Source organism: Mustela putorius, unplaced genomic scaffold, assembly GCF_011764305.1.
Source record: "Mustela putorius furo isolate JIRA1106 unplaced genomic scaffold, ASM1176430v1.1 tig00003853_pilon_pilon_pilon, whole genome shotgun sequence".
Taxonomy (NCBI): Eukaryota; Metazoa; Chordata; class Mammalia; order Carnivora; family Mustelidae; genus Mustela; species Mustela putorius.
Genome location: NW_025422005.1, coordinates 30,239,563 through 30,258,178, shown reverse-complemented (window position 1 = coordinate 30,258,178; position 18,616 = coordinate 30,239,563). Strand labels below are relative to the sequence as shown.

Genomic DNA, 18,616 nt, shown 5'->3' with positions numbered 1-18,616 from the left:
CAAGGTCTTTATTCCACCCACTCTCAGACTTTCTGTACCAGGCCATGTATTGGCAGTGCCGTATTCCCTTACCAAAGGCTACAACTCCTGCTAGAAGACTCTCTCCTACAACAACAGTTCTGCTCCCTCCCCTTGCCCCTTGAGGCCTGGAGTTGGTAATGGCTCTCCATTGGCCCTAGTCCCAGCGTTTCAGGATACCTTCTGGATTTCTCTCCCCATAGCCCAAAACTGTGCTAATAGTTCCCTCCCTGACCTATCTTCAGTCATCTCTTTGAGCGCCATCTGTTTCCTGCTTGCACCCTGATAGTACAGCTTGTCTGTGTTTTTATAATTTAGGAATTTCTGCTGTCCTTGGTAAGAACACCCACTTGCCCTAGGCTTCGGACACAAGCTTTGGGAGGAGTTGACTTTATCTAGGGGTAGGTATGTGCCTCAGCTCTGGCCAATTCAAGCACTGTATCCCCTGTTTTAGTGACTGGTTCAGAGCACAGCATGGATCCCAAACCAGTCCAGTACACTGGCTGCCTGCACTGGGGAAAAGAAGCTCTCTTCCTTTCTCTGGTTCTCTAAACTGAGAGTGTGTGGGCCTAGAGATGCTGGCTGATACCTTGCCTTTATGTGGATCTCAAGAATGAAGTCAACACAGAAGAGAAAAGCCATGCCCTGAAAAGAGGTCCTATATTAATCACACTATTTAAGCCCTTGAATCAAGCCATCCCCAGAGTCCAATCTACTCCTGGGTTTTCTCTTCCTGCATCCTCTTTTTGCTTAACCCATTGTGGGCTGGATTCTCTGTCACTTGCAACCAAGAGCCATAATGGATAGAGAAATATTCTAAACTCATGTTTTCCACAAGTAAGCAGAAATCACCTCTAGATAACTTAAGCTAAAAAAGAAAGAAAGAATAGAAATTTGGGGGGGGGGGTGTAGAGTGGTTCATAAAACCAAAGGAAAAGCAGAAAAATTAGGTCTTGGAAAGGATATGTACCAGAGTTCACCCCCTGGGGATTCAGATAGGAGGAATGAGTGGACATTCACCAGAGCAGCCTTGGAATAAACCAGTGGTAACCATCTAGAGGGCTTGGGTCACTTCACTCCAGATTCAGATGAGCTTGGGCAGGGGGCAGAGTGTCCCTTTAGCCCTAGTTGAGACTCGTGCCCAATCCTTATCTACAGGAGGGCAGGACTCCTGGACTGATAATACCACTAAGAAGATATACAGTTGGGGCTGTGTAATTCCCCCATAGCAAAACCTGTTTTAAGCAGTTGGTGCATACTAACTCATTTTAGTACTCAGAGTAGCCCTTTGATATAGATACTGTTACTACCATCCTTATTTTACAGATGAGGAAATGGACACACAGAGAGGTTAAGTAACTTGCCCATGGTCATACAGCTGGTAAGTGATAGAGTGGGGATGAAAACCTGGGCAGCCTGGCTCCAGAGTCTGTGTGAGTAACCCACTACACCATAGGGTTTCTTCAGAAGAAAGTAAATGAAGGGTGGACAAAAACACAAGGTCCCCTGCAGGTAATGTTCAAGGGAGGAATTACCGGGGAACTTCCACTCTCTCAGTATCATTTTTTTTTTTTAAGCCACCATGTATTAACAGGAAGAGAAAAAAGATAACAGATTTCTATTTTGGAAATTAAAAAAAAAAAATTCTTACTTAGCCAATAAGGGAGAGGGAAGGAGTCCAAAGCTGGTGATCTCACTCTCTCCCAGCCATAAAGGCTGTGAAATATCTAGGACCCAGGGGAATTCTAGCTGTCACCAGGCTGCACTAGCCAGGGCTGAGGAAACCCAGGGAGTTAGGGAGGTGTTATCCATCATAAAGGCCTTGTCCCTACCCAACAGTGAGGAATGTTAGCATTTGGGGAAGCAGATTGAAGGGGCCATTGTCTGCAGTTCTCTGCCCTCATCAAAACCCTACTGGGTTTCCCCCTCTGTGCCCCCATCTTGGGTTCTCCCACACAAGCACGCTGTTCCAGGCAGCCTGCTCTGCCCTCCTCACTCTGCAGGGGTAGGGCGCACTCCTTCAACAACATGGGACAGGTGTTGTCAAGGCTCCAAGCCTGAGAATAGCAAGGCCACAGCCTAAGTCCCAGAACTTAAATCTCATTCTTTGGGATTGGCTTTTAGCTGCAGGAAGTGGAAACCCTGACTATCTCTTCCTAGGAACACAGGTCAGTCGGTGGTAGGAGTGTGGGTTCTGGAATCAGACCTGAATGGGTATCCCAACTCTGTTGCTAATGACCTATATGAAATAAAGTCATGTTCCCCGGGCTGAAATTCAGTCCCCAGGCCTGGTACAGCTGAGCTGGTTGAGAAAAACATCAAAATACTTCCAGACTGATTGTAAATAGAGAACCACAGGTCTTGGGCTCCCCCACCCCATCCCTAGCTTCTCTCCTATTTCCCTTGATCCAGTAGCTGAAATGCTAGCTCTTGGCAGAACAGAGACCTACTAAGTCTTTGGTCTAGCACTAAGGTCAGCATCCACTTTGACTGATCATGCTCCTGTCTGAATGGATTGTTAGGTATTTATTTTTAAAGATTTTATTTGACAGAGAGATATCACAAGTAGGCAGAGAGACAGGCAGAGAGAGAGGAGGAAGCAGGCTCCCCGCTGAGCAGAGAGCCCGATGCAGGGCTTGATCCCAGGACCCTGGGATCATGACCTGAGCGGAAGGCAGAGGCTTTAACCCACTGAGCCACCCAGGCACCCCCAGCTGTTGTTGTTTTAAACATCAAACCTAAAGGCAGATGCAGGATCAAGATCAAGTTCTCAAGTCTTAGAGCTGGTGAAGATAGGTTTAGACTGCAAACTCAGGAACAGTCAGTCACTGGGCTTGAGATGATTCATGGACAAGGTTGCCTGGATCCTATGTCTTGCTTCACTAACTGCCCCTTGCATGGACCCCATGCTGATGGCTGGGTGGGGGATGGGGAAGTCAGGAGCAGCCACATTCTAGCCTTCTTGAAGTTCAGGGGAGCTTCTTTTTGTTCTCACAGTTACCAGCTCTACTATGACAGCTACTGCTGGAATCCCGTCTTGACCACCTCAGAGTCAGAGAAGCTGCTCACCAGAAGTTGAGCTTTGCCTTTCCCATGGCTTGGAGGGTCCGAAAAAGAACATTCTAATCCAAGGTTTCTGCACTTAAGGACTTGAAAGATCTTCAAGAGAGGCAGTATTGTTTTCTGGCTAGGAGGGTGGGTCCTGGAGCCAGACTGCTTGGGTTCAAGTCCCAGCCCTGCAGCTTTACTAGCTTTGTGAGCTCCGGCGAGTCACTTAAGCGCTCTGAGCCTCAAGTTCCTTATCTGTTAAATGGGAATCATAATCGTACCCGCTTCACTGTGAAGATGGGGAGTTCTTGCCTATCTCCAGGTCCCCAGGGCCCACAGCAGAGAAGGTGCTCAGGAAGTGACACTGTCAGGGCTTTCAAAGCCCTGTCCCTGTGAATCATCAACCAAGGGGTCAGGATGTGCCGGCTAACTGGAGGCCTAAGTAGTGCTGTCATCCCGTGGGGACCACCAGAGAGAAGACAGCCTGCAGCCCGAAGAATGGGACTGAAAAACGAGTTCCAGAGGGAATGGGACCTAAACGGGTTCCTAAAAAAAAATATCCTCCGGTTCCTCCCCCACGGAGCCTGATCCAGGAATTTTGAAGATCAGCCTTGGCTGACCTGTCCTCATCCCCCATCACCCGGCTCACTTCAACTTTTGCTCCTGCGGCGGAAGCCCCGCCCCCCATCTTTAGTATCCCAGCTCCCATTCGACCAATCTCCAGAAGCCCCGCCTCACTTTTTTGACAGATGCTTCGAAGCCCCTCCCCCGCACATGGCCCAGTCTGAGAGATACTCGCTCTTATACCCCGCCCCTCAGCGCCCCCCCACCCAACCCCCAGTTTGGAATAAGAGTCCCTTCCCACCGCCTTGGTTCAGGAGCTCTCAGCTGCCAGAGCAGCTAGGGCAACCTGGCCGGGCTTTGGGGAGACCCCCAAGTGCAGGGAAGAGGTGTTCCCGCGGCCCTGAAACCTTCCAGACCCACTCAGTGTAAACCGCCACGGGTTTGTGTCAACATCCGAGGCCGGAGGCTGGCGGCGTCTGGGGACCGGCTCCGTCTGCGGGACGGGAAGATGGGAGTGTGTGGAAAGGAGGGTCCATGGGATAGGCAGAGGGACTTTCTGGAGGCGATCCCGAGAGGCCTGTTGGGGGTCCATGAGCACCAAGCAAGGCCTGTCTGGAGAGGATCGGAATTAAGGGCTGTAGGGAAAGCACGAGGAGTCTGGGGCCAGGTAGAGGTGGGGCGCTTCGCCATCCGTGCTGCGCTCTCGGCGCAGTCCCACGGCGGCAGCGCAGTGGGTGTGTTGCGGAGGCGGCGCGAAGGCGTGGGGGCGCGAAGCCGACCACCCCAACTCTTCCCTCCCCCACTCAGCTACTCCACAACTCCTCGTCGCCCTCCTCCGATTTCGGGTGGGACATGGAGGGGGTCACATCTTGTGACTCATCCTCTCTTCCATCCCCACCCCCGTCTGGGGCCCTGGAAGGGAAGGCTTAGAGACTCGGCTGTGGCTCTCACGTTTCCATAGCAACCGTGCGGTTGTTTTTGCGAATCCACTTCAATCATCACTTTTCGCCCCAGACTGCGGCCCGGGGTCTGAACCCTAGGGCGGGGTACCGCTGGGAGCACAGCCCTCCCCCTTCCTCGCGACTCGGAGAAGGTCAGCGCGGGCGGGCGGAGCGCGCACCGGCAGCGGGGCCTCACTGGTCATCCAGTCCCCACCTGAAACCCCGCCTGCCACTCCGCCCCAGCGGAGCCAATCAACGCCCGATCTGCTCGGGATGAGGCGGGGCTTATGCAAATCCTGTCGCCTCCGAGAGACAGAGTGATACAAGAGCTGGGAGGCGGCTCCGGTACGGACCTCGGAGAGCCCGGCCGCCAGTCCGCGAGCCAGTCTCGGTCCCCGCGGCCCGCCGAGGCTCAGAGCCATCCTGCGACCCGGCGAGCGGCCTCAGGTAACGCGGGCGGGGCCGGGCAGAGGCCCTTGTCCCCTCCCCCTCTACTCTCCATTCCCATTCTCCTCTCCTGCCCCCCTCATTCATCCTTGACCCCTGGTTCCCCCCATAGGCGGCAGCATCTGGGGGGCCGCCCTTGGGCAGGGGACTCCCACCCCAGTCCAGGCCCCATGGGTCCCAGGGAAGGGGGCCCAGCCGCCTCCTTACCCACTGCTCTGGCCCCCCAACTCACTCACACATACACACCTGGGGGTGTGGTGTTGCTGGTGCTTGAGGAGGCATCAATCACCCTTCTCCTTTGGAGATGGGTAATTTGCCCAGCATCATGGCAACCTCCTACCTCCACAGATAGCCCCCACCCACACATCCCCCCAGCAGCTCCCTGTGCACTTCACACCACAAGGCCGCTGCCCCCAAAGACAGCCTCCACCTCCACAGAGAGCCTACTCCCACTTCACACTGTCCCCTCCGACTGTCCCCACCTCCCACCCTTCAAGCTGCCGGAGCTCACAGCATATCTGGAAGAGGAAAGAAGCGCCCCTCTCCCCCAGTTCTCCTCCTCACATTCTCTAATCAGCAGAACCACTCCACATGGTCCCAGGGCTAGGAGAAGTCCCATGCTTGGCTTCTTTCATCCTGGCTGCAGGATGAACCAGGGGCACCACCTCCCAGCACACCTGTCCGTCAGTGTTGCCAAGGTCCCAGACTTCCCTTTTCCCCTCACTCCTGACAGGCACCAAGTTCTCTCACTCTACTTCGCAAACACTTCTAATTTGGATCCTCTCTGGCCTTCTTGTGCCCAGTCACTCCTGCTCTGCTATATTCCCGCTGTTCCACAAGGACCTGCCAAAGCTCCATGTGGACTGTGTCACTCCTTTCCCTAAGGTGGCCTGAATCTGGAAGGCAGAAGAGATGGGTTAAATCTTGCCTTTGCCTCAGCTGCTGTTTGCCTTTGGCCAAGCCACTTCCCTCTCTGATCCTTCATGAAATGGGGAAGGGGCAGGACAGAGGGTGGACTGGATGAGATGGTCTTGAACAGCCTTCCAACCCTGACGTGCTCTGGTTCTGTGGCTGATTATGAGCAAATGGGACCGTTTCACACTTGCCGTGAACCGTTAGGACATTTCAGAGAAGAGGCCTGAGTGGCGTTAGTCCTCACCAAGGGGACTTGCTTCTTACTCAGGCCTCCCCCTCCCACATGTTCTCCAGGCCCAGACCCCTTCTCAGCTGTTGGGAGTCCCTCCCAGGCCACCAGCCCATGTGGCATGGACAGTTCTGCAGTGGAGGTGGTCACTATGGCCCACATCTTGTTTATCATGCCCTGCCCCTCATTAAGGACAGGGAGAAGACCTGGCTGCTGCCGCTATGGCTGCTGCTTGGAGAAGAGCAAAGGGAGGAGAGGAAAGAGAAAATCTCCTGACCAGGGAGCTGTTGTCACTATGGCAACCGTCTCAGCACCAGCTCCTCTGAAGCTGGGTGAGGATGTGGGATTATTGCCTCCCTCAATCCCTCCCACCCTCACCGCCTCTTCCTCATTTGAAACTCAGGACCCCGAGCTCTGCCCTCTGGAAGAAGCCTCTGAGCACAGAGGGGCCGTGGCTTTGTGTATGAGGCAATGCCATCTCCTTCACGGCTGAAGGACAGCCCGCAAGCAGTAGGCAAGAAGCCTGCCCATGTCCAGCAGGGCCACAGCTCCAACAGAACACGCCATGCCCCCAAGGCCTTTACCTTGCTACTGTGGTTGGCCTTGGGCGAACCCTTCCTTTCCCGGGTCGGGGTTCCATGGTCTCTGAAGTGGGTGCAATGGCAGGAGAACACAGATAAACTAGAAAGCCCGACGCCATTCCGAGGAGGAAGAAGGGGGTTCTGCTCCTCTCATGGAACCCACCAAGGGACATTCATTGAACATCTCTGTGTTCCAGACATGGCCTTTGGGTCTCTGCAGGCAGTTCTGTGTAGCCACAGAGGGGAGAGCAGGACCGGTGTGGGGCAGCTACAAGAGGAGAAACCTCAATGATGGGAAAAATGTTTTTCCTCACTCTCTGGGTTGCCCCGAAGAGGACTTGGCTATAGGAGGAGGGGATAAGCTCTTTGCCATTGAGAAAAAGGCTTAAAGGACTTTTTTTTTTTTTTTTTTGGCTTGGGCCAAGGCTTAATACGAAGATCTCTTTCAAATCAGGTTCCATTCTGGAATTCTAGAGCACCGGGTGAGGGTCAGAGAGTTCTGGAGTCTACACACTTGTGGGGCTCACTTTCACAGCCCTCAAATGCTGAATCCATGCTGCTGACTGTCCACTCACTATCCAGGCTGGGAGAGGCTGATCATAAGGAAGTGGGCTTCCGCCAGGCCTGAAGGCTGAGGAGAGCTGCATTAGCCCAGATGGGAGGAAGGGATATTAGGGGAAGGGAAAGCAGCTATGCAATAGGGACGTAGGTCCTGGCTGGGTGAAGACTAACTGGAAAGCATATAGTTGTGCAAGGAGCAGTGGAGATAAGGCTAGACAGGTTGGGCACCATGATGCCAGATTCTAGAGGATTCTAGAGTGTGAGGGGCCTAATGGGCATGTCCACCTCTAGCCTATATTTTCTGGGCAAAACCAGATATGACATTGTCTCAGAACACAGAAGTCAGAAGAAAGGCACTCTCTCTGAGACCCCTGAGCCCATGGGCATGCCTTAGGCTGCAGTGTAGGACCTCAGCCTGTCAGCTGTGCCCCTGGCCCTGACTATGGGGAGAGAGAAGATATGGTGAAGGTTCTAGAAACACTTGAAAAGAAAAAACAACAAGACTTGGTGACAGCCGGACCTAGGGAAAAGGAAGAGGGGAAACTAAAGGTAACTAAGATTGCATTTTGGCCGTGGGACAAGGGAGGGAAGGAAGGAAGGGCTGATGGAGAGGGAAGATGGCCACAGGTTGCGAGTGTCTGATTGTAGATGAACGGAGTCAGAGGAGATGTTGGGCCATTCCAAGCGATGGATGTTTCCTAGATGTCAGATATGGTGGCCTGAAGCTTGGTGAGATGGTCCCCCTGGGGCCAAGAGGGAGATCAGAGCTAGGGTTTTCCCAGAAGGCAGGCAGGAGTGGGGAAAGTCTGTACTGGACAAGAGTAGCCATGATTTGGAGAGGGTGGTCCAGGCAGGTGGCATGGACTCCGCCTGGGTGCTCATCTGGATTCTTCTACTGACCGACTGTGTAACTCTGAGCGTTTTCTCCTTTCTCGGGGTTCCAGTTTCCACTAAAATAAGGGGATATCTTGATGGGACTGCCAACTTTGACTGGCAATGTAAGAACAATAGAGGAAATGAAGAGGGAGATATAGTGTCCAGTAAGCCTGGGACCAGATTTGGGCTGGGAATGTGACCCCAGGACATAGAGAATTGTGGGAAGGGAGCACAGGACAGGGAGGAGGAAAAAGGTGAAAGAAAAGCCACACAGACACCATGATACATACATGTATACACACACACATGTGCTCTGACAGATACGCAATCTCATAAAATGACGTGCTCCCACCCACATCCAGCCCCTTACACAGACACTCGGGCACGTCCCCCGGGAGCATGCTAGAGAGATTTCACTTCCCCCACTGGACACCTCTCTCTCTGGGTTCTCCAGCTTCCTTGACTATACCCCAAGACTTCAGTGTGCTTTGGACTTGGGGATGGATCAACAGAGGGGGAAACCTGTCTTCTTCTGCCCGTAGGTGTCCAAGAGTCATCCTTGCACCTAATGTGGCTATTTTAGACTGCACATTCCAGGTTCCTAAGATAGCATACCTCCCTCCCCACCGGCTTCTCTCTTCCCCCGGGAGCATGGAGGAGTCCTCATGCTCTGGGGGTGGTGAGCGGGGGAGGATGTTGTTACTCCCGTTGCTGCTTGATCTTCCTGTGGCCCAGTGGAGGAGGACCAGAGATATCCTATGACTAACTTGAAGCCATGGAGCAAGGGAGGGGGTGTGGCAGAGACCCAGCTCAGGTCTGGTTGTTTGGGGCACTCCCAGCAGTAAGGATTAAAAGCCACACTGGCAGGCGGTGGGCTATGGATGTGGAATTCCTTCTGCTAACCTGATGGTTTCCTTTTCCAAGGTATCTTTATGACAGGCTACCCTGTGGCCGGGGTCTAATGCCCTTCCAAAAAGACTAGACAGGTCAAAGTTACCTCCAGGGCCATGTCCTAGGAAACTCAGGCCCTGGAGGGATATTCCTCCCATGGAGGTCAGACAAGAGTGCCCACGTTGAGGCCCTGGCAGGGCCTCACTCCTGATGCATCCTGGGGAGGTCCTGTACCTCTCTGCAAAAACTGCCTCTGTCACAGGCCACATGAAGGGGCTTCTGTTCCCGTGGGGGACTGACTTTTCATCCTCCCCAAACCTGCTTCTCAACACTACCACTTCTCCATTCAGCCCCAAATCTAAGCATCTGCCTCAACTTCTCTGTCCCTCTCACCCCCACATTCGGTCACCAAGCCCTGCTGATGCCCCTCCTAACACACCTCCATCCATCTATGTCACTCCACAGCCTCTGCCCTAGTGTCACCATCTCTCGCCTGAACTATGCAGCTTGCCTCTCTCTGTTCTCTACTTGCCCCCACTCAGGCCATCTTGTACATTGTAGCCAAAGGAAAAATTCCTAAATGCATTCCTTCTCTCTCAGCATCTAGTTCAGGATCTGCCACATAAGCATTCTGTGTTTGTGGACTGAGTGCTATGTTCCTAGCCTTTGCTTTAAAATCCCTATGCGGGGCGGGGGGCACCTGGGTGGCTCAGCCTCTGCCTTCTGCTCAGGTCATGATCCCAGGGTCCTGGGATCGAGCCCCACAACAGGCTGTCTGCTCCGTGGGGAGCTTCCTCCTCTCTCTCTGCCTGCCTCTCTGCCTACTTGTGATCTCTGTCTGTCAAATAAATAAATAAAATCTTTAAAAAAAAAATCTCTATGGGTATAAGCCAAGCTCCTTGGCAGGGATTGAAGGGCCTTCACAATCAGCCAGCTACCTCTTTGACCCAATTATGAGTTATTGAAGGTTAGCCCATATTTCCTTTATCCCCATCACTGGCATGGGACCTGGCACACACAGTCAGCCTCAGTAAAGGCTCAGGGAATGAATGACTAATGAAAAGCAGGATGAGTCAAGGTCGTCAGTGCTATCAGCTAGGACTTCTCTGTACAGAAGAAGGAGAGAGAAGCTTCCTGCTGGGATGGCCCTGAAAGCCTTGAGGAAGGACTTGGGAGATGGTGCCAGGGGGATACACGAGGGACCTTCCTCAGGTCCTGGGCAGAGAAGAGCCTGCCTTGGCAGGTGGGGACCAGGGGCCGAAAGCTCTAAATAGCAAGGAGAGGATTAAGACTTTCACAGGGTGTGGGGTGCTCTGCCAGGTGTACACAGGAGAAGGAGGATGAAGACTGAGGCATCCGCGCTGGTCTGGTCGGGGAGAAGGTGGGGATCTGAGACCCGGGGGTGGAGAGGAAACCTGTGTGAGGAGAGAAGAGGCCCTGCCATGGGGGAGCTTCATGGGGGAAGGGACCCCCTCCCGTGTGCGGGAAGGGAGACGGGACCTCCTATGGGAAGGAGTGTGAAGGACAGGGCCTAGTTGTAGGAAAGTGAGCTTGTTGAGGGTAGTGATGACCGGAGAGGACCCACCCTGCTGTGGAAGGAGGGATCCTGGCGGTGGGAACGTGAGGTCTGTTATGGGAGGGGTCGTTGTGGAGAAAGGGAACCCTGTCCTCTGGGGACTTGGGGGACCGCTGCTGAGGTGAGGGCCTTGCCCTGAACCAAACTGAGGGAGTCCATGTCCCCCAGGCCCTGCCATGGGGAAGACCAACAGCAAGCTGGCCCCAGAGGTGCTGGAGGACCTGGTTCAGAACACCGAGTTCAGCGAACAGGAGCTGAAGCAGTGGTACAAGGGCTTCCTGAAGGACTGCCCCAGCGGCATCCTCAACCTGGAGGAATTCCAGCAGCTGTACATCAAGGTGGGCGGGCAGGGCGGCCGGGGGCGGGGCCAGGGAACCCCAGGGGGCGGGGCAGGCGGGTGTGGGCGGGGTCAGGCCACCTAGGGAGCTCGCCGGACGGCCAGGGGGCGGGGCCACGCAATCGCGGAGACCCGCCGAGACCGCGAGGCTGTGGCTTCGCCCCAACGCTCGGTTCACTCCTCAGTTCTTTCCCTATGGCGACGCGTCCAAGTTTGCGCAGCACGCCTTCCGCACCTTCGACAAGAACGGCGACGGTACCATCGACTTCCGGGAGTTCATCTGTGCCCTTTCGGTCACCTCTCGCGGCAGCTTCGAGCAGAAACTCAACTGGGCCTTTGAGATGTACGACCTAGACGGCGACGGGCGCATCACGCGCCTGGAGATGCTGGAGATCATCGAGGTGCGCGGGGGTGGATGCGGGAGGCCAGGTTGTGCTAGGGTGATGCCCCTCCTATTTTCGTGGCGGGTCCTCTCCAGCCCTCCCCAGGCACCCTACTGTCGGGCCTCAGGAGTGTCCTGGCTGTACTCCACCTGTCCCCGCCTCCCGCCTGCCAGGACCCAGTGGCTAACTGGCACTGGTTGGGGGCGCAGTGTAGGACAAGCCTTGTGCTAAGTGCTTTACCCAGCAACCCTATGGAGTAGGTACTGACAGAAACCCCATTTTACATAGGAGGAAACGTAGTGTAATGGTTCTTGAGTCAAATCCAAGGACTCTTGACTTCAGAGCCCAAGTTTCTAATTCATTATTTTTTCAACAAATATCTATTGAGTGCCTACCGTGTGCCAGGCAAAGTTCTGTTTTATTAGGGCACTCATTCTATAGTGAGGAGATTTTATTTATTTATTTTTTAAAGATTTTATTTGATAGAGAGAGAGAGCCAGAGAGAGCACAAGCAGGGAGGAGAGGGAGACGCAGACCTCCTCCGAGCAGGGAGCCTGATGCAGGGCTCCATCCCAGGATCCTGGGACCACAACATGAGCCAAAAGCAGTCACCCAACTGACTAAGCCACCCAGGCACCCCAAAACAGGGAGAAGGTTTTAAAACAAGAAAACAACCTGTGCTATGTCAAGAAGTAAGTGTTATGAAGAAGATAGGCGAAGCTGAGTAAGGAGAGTGAGAGCAATGGAGAAGTCTATGGGGTGAAATTTGAGCATCAACCTCAATAAGGTGAGGGAGCTAATCATGTAAATGCCTGGGGGAACAGTGTTCTATGCAGAGGGAACAGTAAATGCAAAGACACTGAGGTGAGGTTATGTTTGCAGTGTTCAAGAGTAGCCAGGAGGCAAGAGTGTTACGAGAGAAGTGAGTGAGGGGAGCGTGGTAGGAAGCGGTCAGGTAGGCAGCCAGGAACCCAATCACTTAGCATCTCACAGTCTGTCGTAGAGATTTGACTTTATTCTGAGTGAGATGGGAAGCCATTTACAGTGCTCTGTTCTCTGTGTGGAGAACAGACTAAGGGCGCAGGAAGGCAGAAGCAAGGAGACCAGTTAGGATGCGTCCACGGCCGGCCAGTCAGGAGCTGATGGACACAGCAACTCTGGGGAAGCAGCGGAAGTGATTGGATACGGGACCTGTTGCCAGATTTGAGCTGGCAAGAGTTGCTGAAAGATTGGACATGAGGGAGAGCCAAGAATGGCGTCAGGGTTTTTGGTCTGAACCAGAAGGTTGAATTTTCTATTTACTGAGACTGGGATTGCTGGGGGAAGAGCAGGCTGGAGGTGAAGAGTTGGGTTGTAGACATGTGTGGTATGAGATACCCATTAAATATTCAGTCTTAACGACCACACATCACCTTCCAGTATCCTTGCCATCTTCCATGTTCTCCCTGCCCATCCCCAACCCCCTTCATTCACCCCGGATCATTCCTGCCCACTGTGAGTGTTCACAGTTCCCTCCTTGCCCCCCACCCCCACCAGGCTATCTACAAGATGGTGGGCACTGTGATCATGATGCGCATGAACCAGGATGGGCTCACACCCCAGCAGCGTGTGGACAAGATCTTCAAGAAGATGGATCAGGATAAGGACGACCAGATCACACTGGAGGAGTTCAAGGAGGCGGCCAAGAGTGACCCGTCCATTGTGCTGCTGCTGCAGTGTGACATGCAGAAGTAGAGGCTGGTGAGGGGCAGGGCCCCTGGCCAGGAGGGGCGTGGCCACCTCCCAACCTGATGACCTCTCAGGGGGAGGGGTACTCTAGCCTCACTCTCTGGCCCACCCACCCCTCTGCCCAAGCCCTTGCTCCCCTCAGTTGAGATCCTTGAGGGACCACCTCACCCTGGAAAAGAGACAGATCCTCGGGTATTCTGTGGTCTAGCCCCACCCCGTCTTGGCCCAGAACCAGCATCCTCTGGGCATAGGGAGATGGCTTTTGCCCCAAGAGGCAGGATCGAGGAAAGGGGGCTGCAGGTCTGCTTTGAAATTCTGTTCCTCCTGGGATTACGCTTTACAAGATGTGATCTCACACATCCCAATTAAAGGGCCAAAGTGGGTCTGTCCTTTGCTGAGGACCTAAATTCCTTGAAGGTGGTCTCTGCCCTGCCCCCTTGACTCTACCTGGCCCCTCCGGCCCCAGCCTGTGGAGCGTTCATTCAGTCCTTTCTTCACCTAACGTTTATTGAGCACCTGTTTAATGCCAGGCATCTCTGGGTGCTAAGGTTATGGTAGTTTACAAGACACATTCTGTGCCCTCTGGAAGCTCGTAAGGGAAGAGAGGCAAACGTCCAGTGGTCAGAGTCTCAGCTGGGAGCATGGCACACAGCTGAGCAGCGGGCGTGCTGAGGCCAGTTAGTTTGAAAGGAACCATGAAATACCTTCAGCTCACCTCCACCCGGAGCTGCAGAGGGATGAAATGAAAGGTATTTAGAAGTCTAGGAACAGTTGTGAGTGGAAGGTTTAAGAAACACTGATATTTGTGTAATACTTATTTTTTTAGTACCCTTTAAAAGAGCTAAAGTCATTTTATTAGTTTAGGATATTAAAACATACTTTATATTACTTGGTTTCTTGTAAAATGATTAAATGAATATAGAAAATGCTAACTTGGGGAGTGGTGGGGAGGGAGAGCTGAGAAAAAACGAGGGAAAATACCAGCAAACTTACCAAATAACACCTCTTATCAGACTAAGTCCTGAGGCGTCACCATCAGCAGCTTCTGCTGCTTCCTTTTTCATGACCTTTTTCAACTCGGTGGGCAGCTCTCTCTCATCGTGCACTTGCTCTGGCTGGATGCTGACTGCGGAAACAGAAAAAAACAAGGTTTGCTAAGAGTGAGACAAGTGTATCTTCTACATCTTGGTAGTTCCTTTCTGGATTAGGTCTTGTTTCAAGGATGGGCTTGTTCTTTCTGCTACCAAAGCAGAAGAAGCTAGAAGAGAAACGCCCAGCCACTGTTTAGGTTGCCAGACTGCATTAATGGACCAAATGCCTCAAGTGCTGGGGATGTGCTCCATTTGCAAGGCTCTTCCTAACCCCAAATCCTCACTGTGCCAGGTAAATTCATCATCTTCCAGGTGTACTGGCTTTGCTTTCTGCTTTTCTGATTTTGGGTTAGTGAGCTCTACAGCTGCATGCTTTGACTGCCAGAAAACTTATCTTGCTTCTTCAAGCATTTCACTTTATTTTCTCCTGTACTTGTGATCAGAAATTAGCTTTGATGTGCAGTGGCAGTTTTCCTCTTGAGCTGCTGGTGAAAACAGTCTTGTACACAGGTGCTGTCAGCCCAGGGTGGGAGCCGGGAATGATTGATTGCTGAGTCATCGGGGTGGGATTGTATCTCCGGGAAAGAGGAAAGGCATGTCTCTTCTGGGGGCTCACCTGTCCTCCCTCTCTGAAAGTGGAAGCTCTTGGGGCTGCTGACCTTTGGTCCCAAGCTCTATTGGCCCTTCCTTCTTGCTGCCCTTGAAGGTAGCAAGGCCACTTAGTTGCCACTCTCTTTCTGTCTTATGCCTATGACCAGCCATGTGGTGAGGCTGGGAATTTACATCCTCAGGCAGGAACCAGCAGGTTTTTATCCAGTAATGCCTCAAGGAATGTTCCATTGCTCTGAGGAGCGGATCATTAGGCGTATCTTGTGCTACTAGTCAGCACCACAGATACATAGATGCTTAACAGCTTGGCTGAGCTGAGACTGCCAGACTTTTTACCAAGTGGGGTTCCCATCCCCCAAATGTTGAATCTAACCTGATATATAATCGCACAGAACTTCACAGCTTTCAGACGCTTGCTTGATCTGCTCGATCACATTGTATCCTCTGGCCTGGGGAAATAGAGATTTTCATTCCCTTTCTCCAGACTTGGGAAGTGAGGCACAGAAAGGGGGGCTGCCCTTGTGCAAGGAGGGTGGCACAGGCCAGGACTTGAACCCAAGGCTTTAAGAGGGTTTTGTCCTTCAGAGTCTCTCCCTTCTCATCTCTCTGACTCCGAGTCATACCAAGTTGACTGTGGGGCAAACCAAGTTAGTTTTGGTCTTTGACAAGCTTCCTGCCAAGAAGTTTCTGAGGCAGTGGTCTTCCAAAAAGAAATAGGATGTTGGCTGAACTCCTGACATTTTCAAGCATCTTGTTGTCTGCTTCTGGGCAGCTCTGCCAACAGGTCAGTGCTGTCCTGGGATGCCTCTGACTAAGCACCCTAGAAGCATCTTGCTATATCTTTACCACCATATTCCTCCCTAAGAGAACAGTTTCTGTTTTTCTCCAGCAGGTGGGCAAGTCCTATCTGTGAGAGCATGTTTGATCACCAAGATTTGGACATATCCCATGGCCAAAAATTCACACCCAGCGGTGTGAACACATAAAGCCAGGCTGGGAACTGAGACCAACATCTTGTTGATGAGAGGAGACACAGGCAGGCCAGATCTTGCTCCCACATGCTCCTGGATGTCCCAGGGACTGTGTGCTCAGGGACTCCTGTGGTAGAGCACTGGCCCTCCCTTGAGAAGAGAGGCAGGCCTCTGATCTCCGTGCCAGCTCTGAGGGACTTGCCATAGAGCACATGGTAAGGAGACATTGAATTATGACTGACAGAGACAAAAATATACAGAGAGTGAAAACAATGATACATTCAAACTCTCCTTTTGAAGTTTTATATCTTCTTGCAGCAAGTCTGAATATATATGAATTAAAAGGTTCTAGAATCTACCTCCTAACTGCATTCTGTCCTTCATCCTTTTGGACTAACTGATGAGCCGCTTATTTCTTATCTCTAAAAACCATCAGCAGGGTCCACTTCAGATGGCTGCTCTGGTCCTTTCAGGTGTAGTCAGGGTTCTGTAACTTACCTTTAAATCAAAAGTTAAGAAGATAGAAGCCCATAAGCAAAGGCACTTAATCTTTTACTGACAGTTTCTAGAGGTAGAAATTCATCCTGCTGCAGAGAGAGAGAGAGAGAGAGAGAGAGAGAGAAGGAGGCAAGGGAAGAGAAAGGAAAGAGAATGAGAGAACAGCTGGGGTTTCTACACAGGGTAGTAAGCTGACACTGTAGATATTTTTACACAAAAATTTACTAAAACAACAATTTTCCTGAAGATCTGCCCTGGGTGAGGTTTTGTTCTGACTTTAGAGATCACTGTGTAAGAAAGAATATAGTTCTTATGTATTTTATCATTTTTGAAGAAAAATCTTTCAAATCCTATAATTGTGAAGAAGTCTCAGAATAATATGGAATTTTCTTTCTGAAATTTTCAAGGTTTTTCTTTTACCTTTGCCAGAAGGTGGGGCAGAACTGGGCCTCCCAGGGCATATGGCCCTTCCTGCTTGGTGGAGGCTGTGGGGGTATAGAGGCCTGGGGGGAAGGGGGAGCTGGGTGCCAGAGGGGGGGCATCCCAACTCATTCTCTAGTGTGGCCCCTGTCCCTTCCACATGTGCTGCTCCTGGCTGTGGCTGCAGAGACTATCTTCACTGTTCAACCCTGTGCTGTATGGTGTGTTTGTCACTGACCGTGAATAAAGGTGTGACCATGCTGAGGGCTCTTGCTCTTCCGTAAGCTGAGGTAGCCCTAGGATACAAGACAGGGGGAGAAGAAGCCTGGAGGGAGCTCAACAGTGGGGGTGCCTCAGGAACCTCCTTGGGCCTGAGGGCCTTTTTCTAGCAAGGACTCTGGTTATGTGGAACAGAGACCCACTTGAGCTAGTTCAGAGAAAGGGGTGAGCAGATTTCAAGGGGCCGTGAAGAGGGAAAATCAAGAATGGCTTGGCCTCAGAAGGACTGGAACCGACAATAGGGCCTCACCCTTCTCCTTTCTGGGCCTCTCAGGCTCTCCTCCCCTTGGCAATATTTGCAACTGTGTTCTTTTCCTCGGTTTCTCTTCAGACTTCCTTGGTTTCCCTGCAAAAGTGGCTGCATCCCCAACTCTGTATCAAGACTTCCCAGCAGGGGACAAGTCCCCACTGCACCAGTTAGTTCCAGTTCTCAAGCAAAAGAATCTGACTGGTTGAGCTTGGCTTATGGTGGGACCCCTTGGTCCATTCATCAGTGACCACACCAGGTGCTGATAAGGTGGGCCTGTGGGCGGAGCAGTTTCCCCAGAAGGGAGCCAATGGCAGACAGCATTGGATGTAGTTTCTCCCTCCGTCCAGTGGAAGGCTCATAGAGCCCCAAAGAGTGAATAGTGGGGAGTGGGGAGAAAGGCCAAGAGCCAGGATTATAATTAATTAAGCTATATGGTGCCCTTTGTGCAAATTAGGAAAAGACACCCTTCTGGGTGTAAACAGCCTCATAAGAACACAGCTGGGCCAGTGGATGGCACCTTTGGCCTAATGAAAAAGTGTACCCATTCTTCTGAATAAACAGCCTTGTCATGCCATGGTGCATGGCTTGGCAAGTGAAGCATATCTTGAATTTCAGTCCCACCTGCCCTGCTGGTGGAGGGTGCAATGCGTTACCTGTTCCGCCGTCCCCAAGGAGACCAGCCCAGGCCCTGAGACCTTCTGGAACGGAGTTAGTGTTGACGTGTTTTTCTTAGAATACCAACTCCCACCCCCACCCAACACAGTGGCCAGAGAGGCACTGCTTGTTGCAGGGAGCTGGGGGCAGTGGCAGCTGGAGGGGACTGCTTGCTCCTGAAACACTCAATTGCATTAACAAGGATTTTCTCAAGGACGCTTGGAGGGGGCCAGCTTCCTTGGCAGGAAGCAATTAGGACAGAGGAAGGAGGCTGACCTGCCCTCAGGGTAGCCATAAACCTCCGGAGGTGACTCAAGAGCCTGAGAACTTGGGGCTGCGGAATCGGGAGGCTTGTTCCCTACCTACTTGGGGTGCACAGGTCCGGGTCCAGGGTTACATCCTCAAAAGTACCCTCCTGGCCTTCAGCACCTCTGACACAGGTTGGTCTGCCTCCTGCTTTCAGGCTTGCCCTCCATGCCATCCAGGTATCCCCAGAAATCAGAGTGATCTTCCTGAAGCGCAAGTCTGACAGTGTCAAACTCCGAAATCTCCACTCTTCCCTCAGTGTGAGTGTGATAAGCTTCCTAAAAGTCCCTTAAGGCCTGGGTGACCCAGTTGGTTAAGCATCTGCCTTGGGCTCAGGTCATGATCCCAGGGTCCTGGGATTGAGCCCCGCATTGGGCTCCCTGCTCAGTGGGGAGTCTGCTTCTCGCTCTCCCTCCCCCCGCTCATCCTCTTTCTCTCTTAAA

At 52.4% G+C, this 18,616-nt stretch overlaps 1 protein-coding gene across 1 annotated transcript; it reads left to right on the top strand.

Annotated features, from left to right (window-relative positions):
* Positions 1-4,873: 4,873 nt before the first annotated feature.
* Positions 4,874-16,945, top strand: HPCAL4 (hippocalcin like 4). Its single transcript, XM_004740699.3, has 4 exons — positions 4,874-5,018; positions 10,816-10,985; positions 11,170-11,385; positions 12,904-16,945. The coding sequence occupies exons 2-4, from the start codon at positions 10,824-10,826 to the stop codon at positions 13,099-13,101; spliced, it is 576 nt and encodes a 191-aa protein (XP_004740756.2). The 5' UTR covers positions 4,874-5,018; positions 10,816-10,823; the 3' UTR covers positions 13,102-16,945.
* The last annotated feature ends 1,671 nt before the right edge of the window (positions 16,946-18,616 follow it).

What these genes read in the sequence shown, in the direction of transcription:
- HPCAL4 (XM_004740699.3), top strand. Translation starts at nt 10,824, where the DNA reads ATGGGGAAGACCAACAGCAAGCTGGCCCCAGAGGTGCTGGAGGACCTG. An exon ending in TCCAGCAGCTGTACATCAAG is followed by an intron (nt 10,986 to 11,169) that starts GTGGGCGGGCAG and finishes TTCACTCCTCAG; the next exon opens with TTCTTTCCCTATGGCGACGC. An exon ending in AGATGCTGGAGATCATCGAG is followed by an intron (nt 11,386 to 12,903) that starts GTGCGCGGGGGT and finishes CACCCCCACCAG; the next exon opens with GCTATCTACAAGATGGTGGG.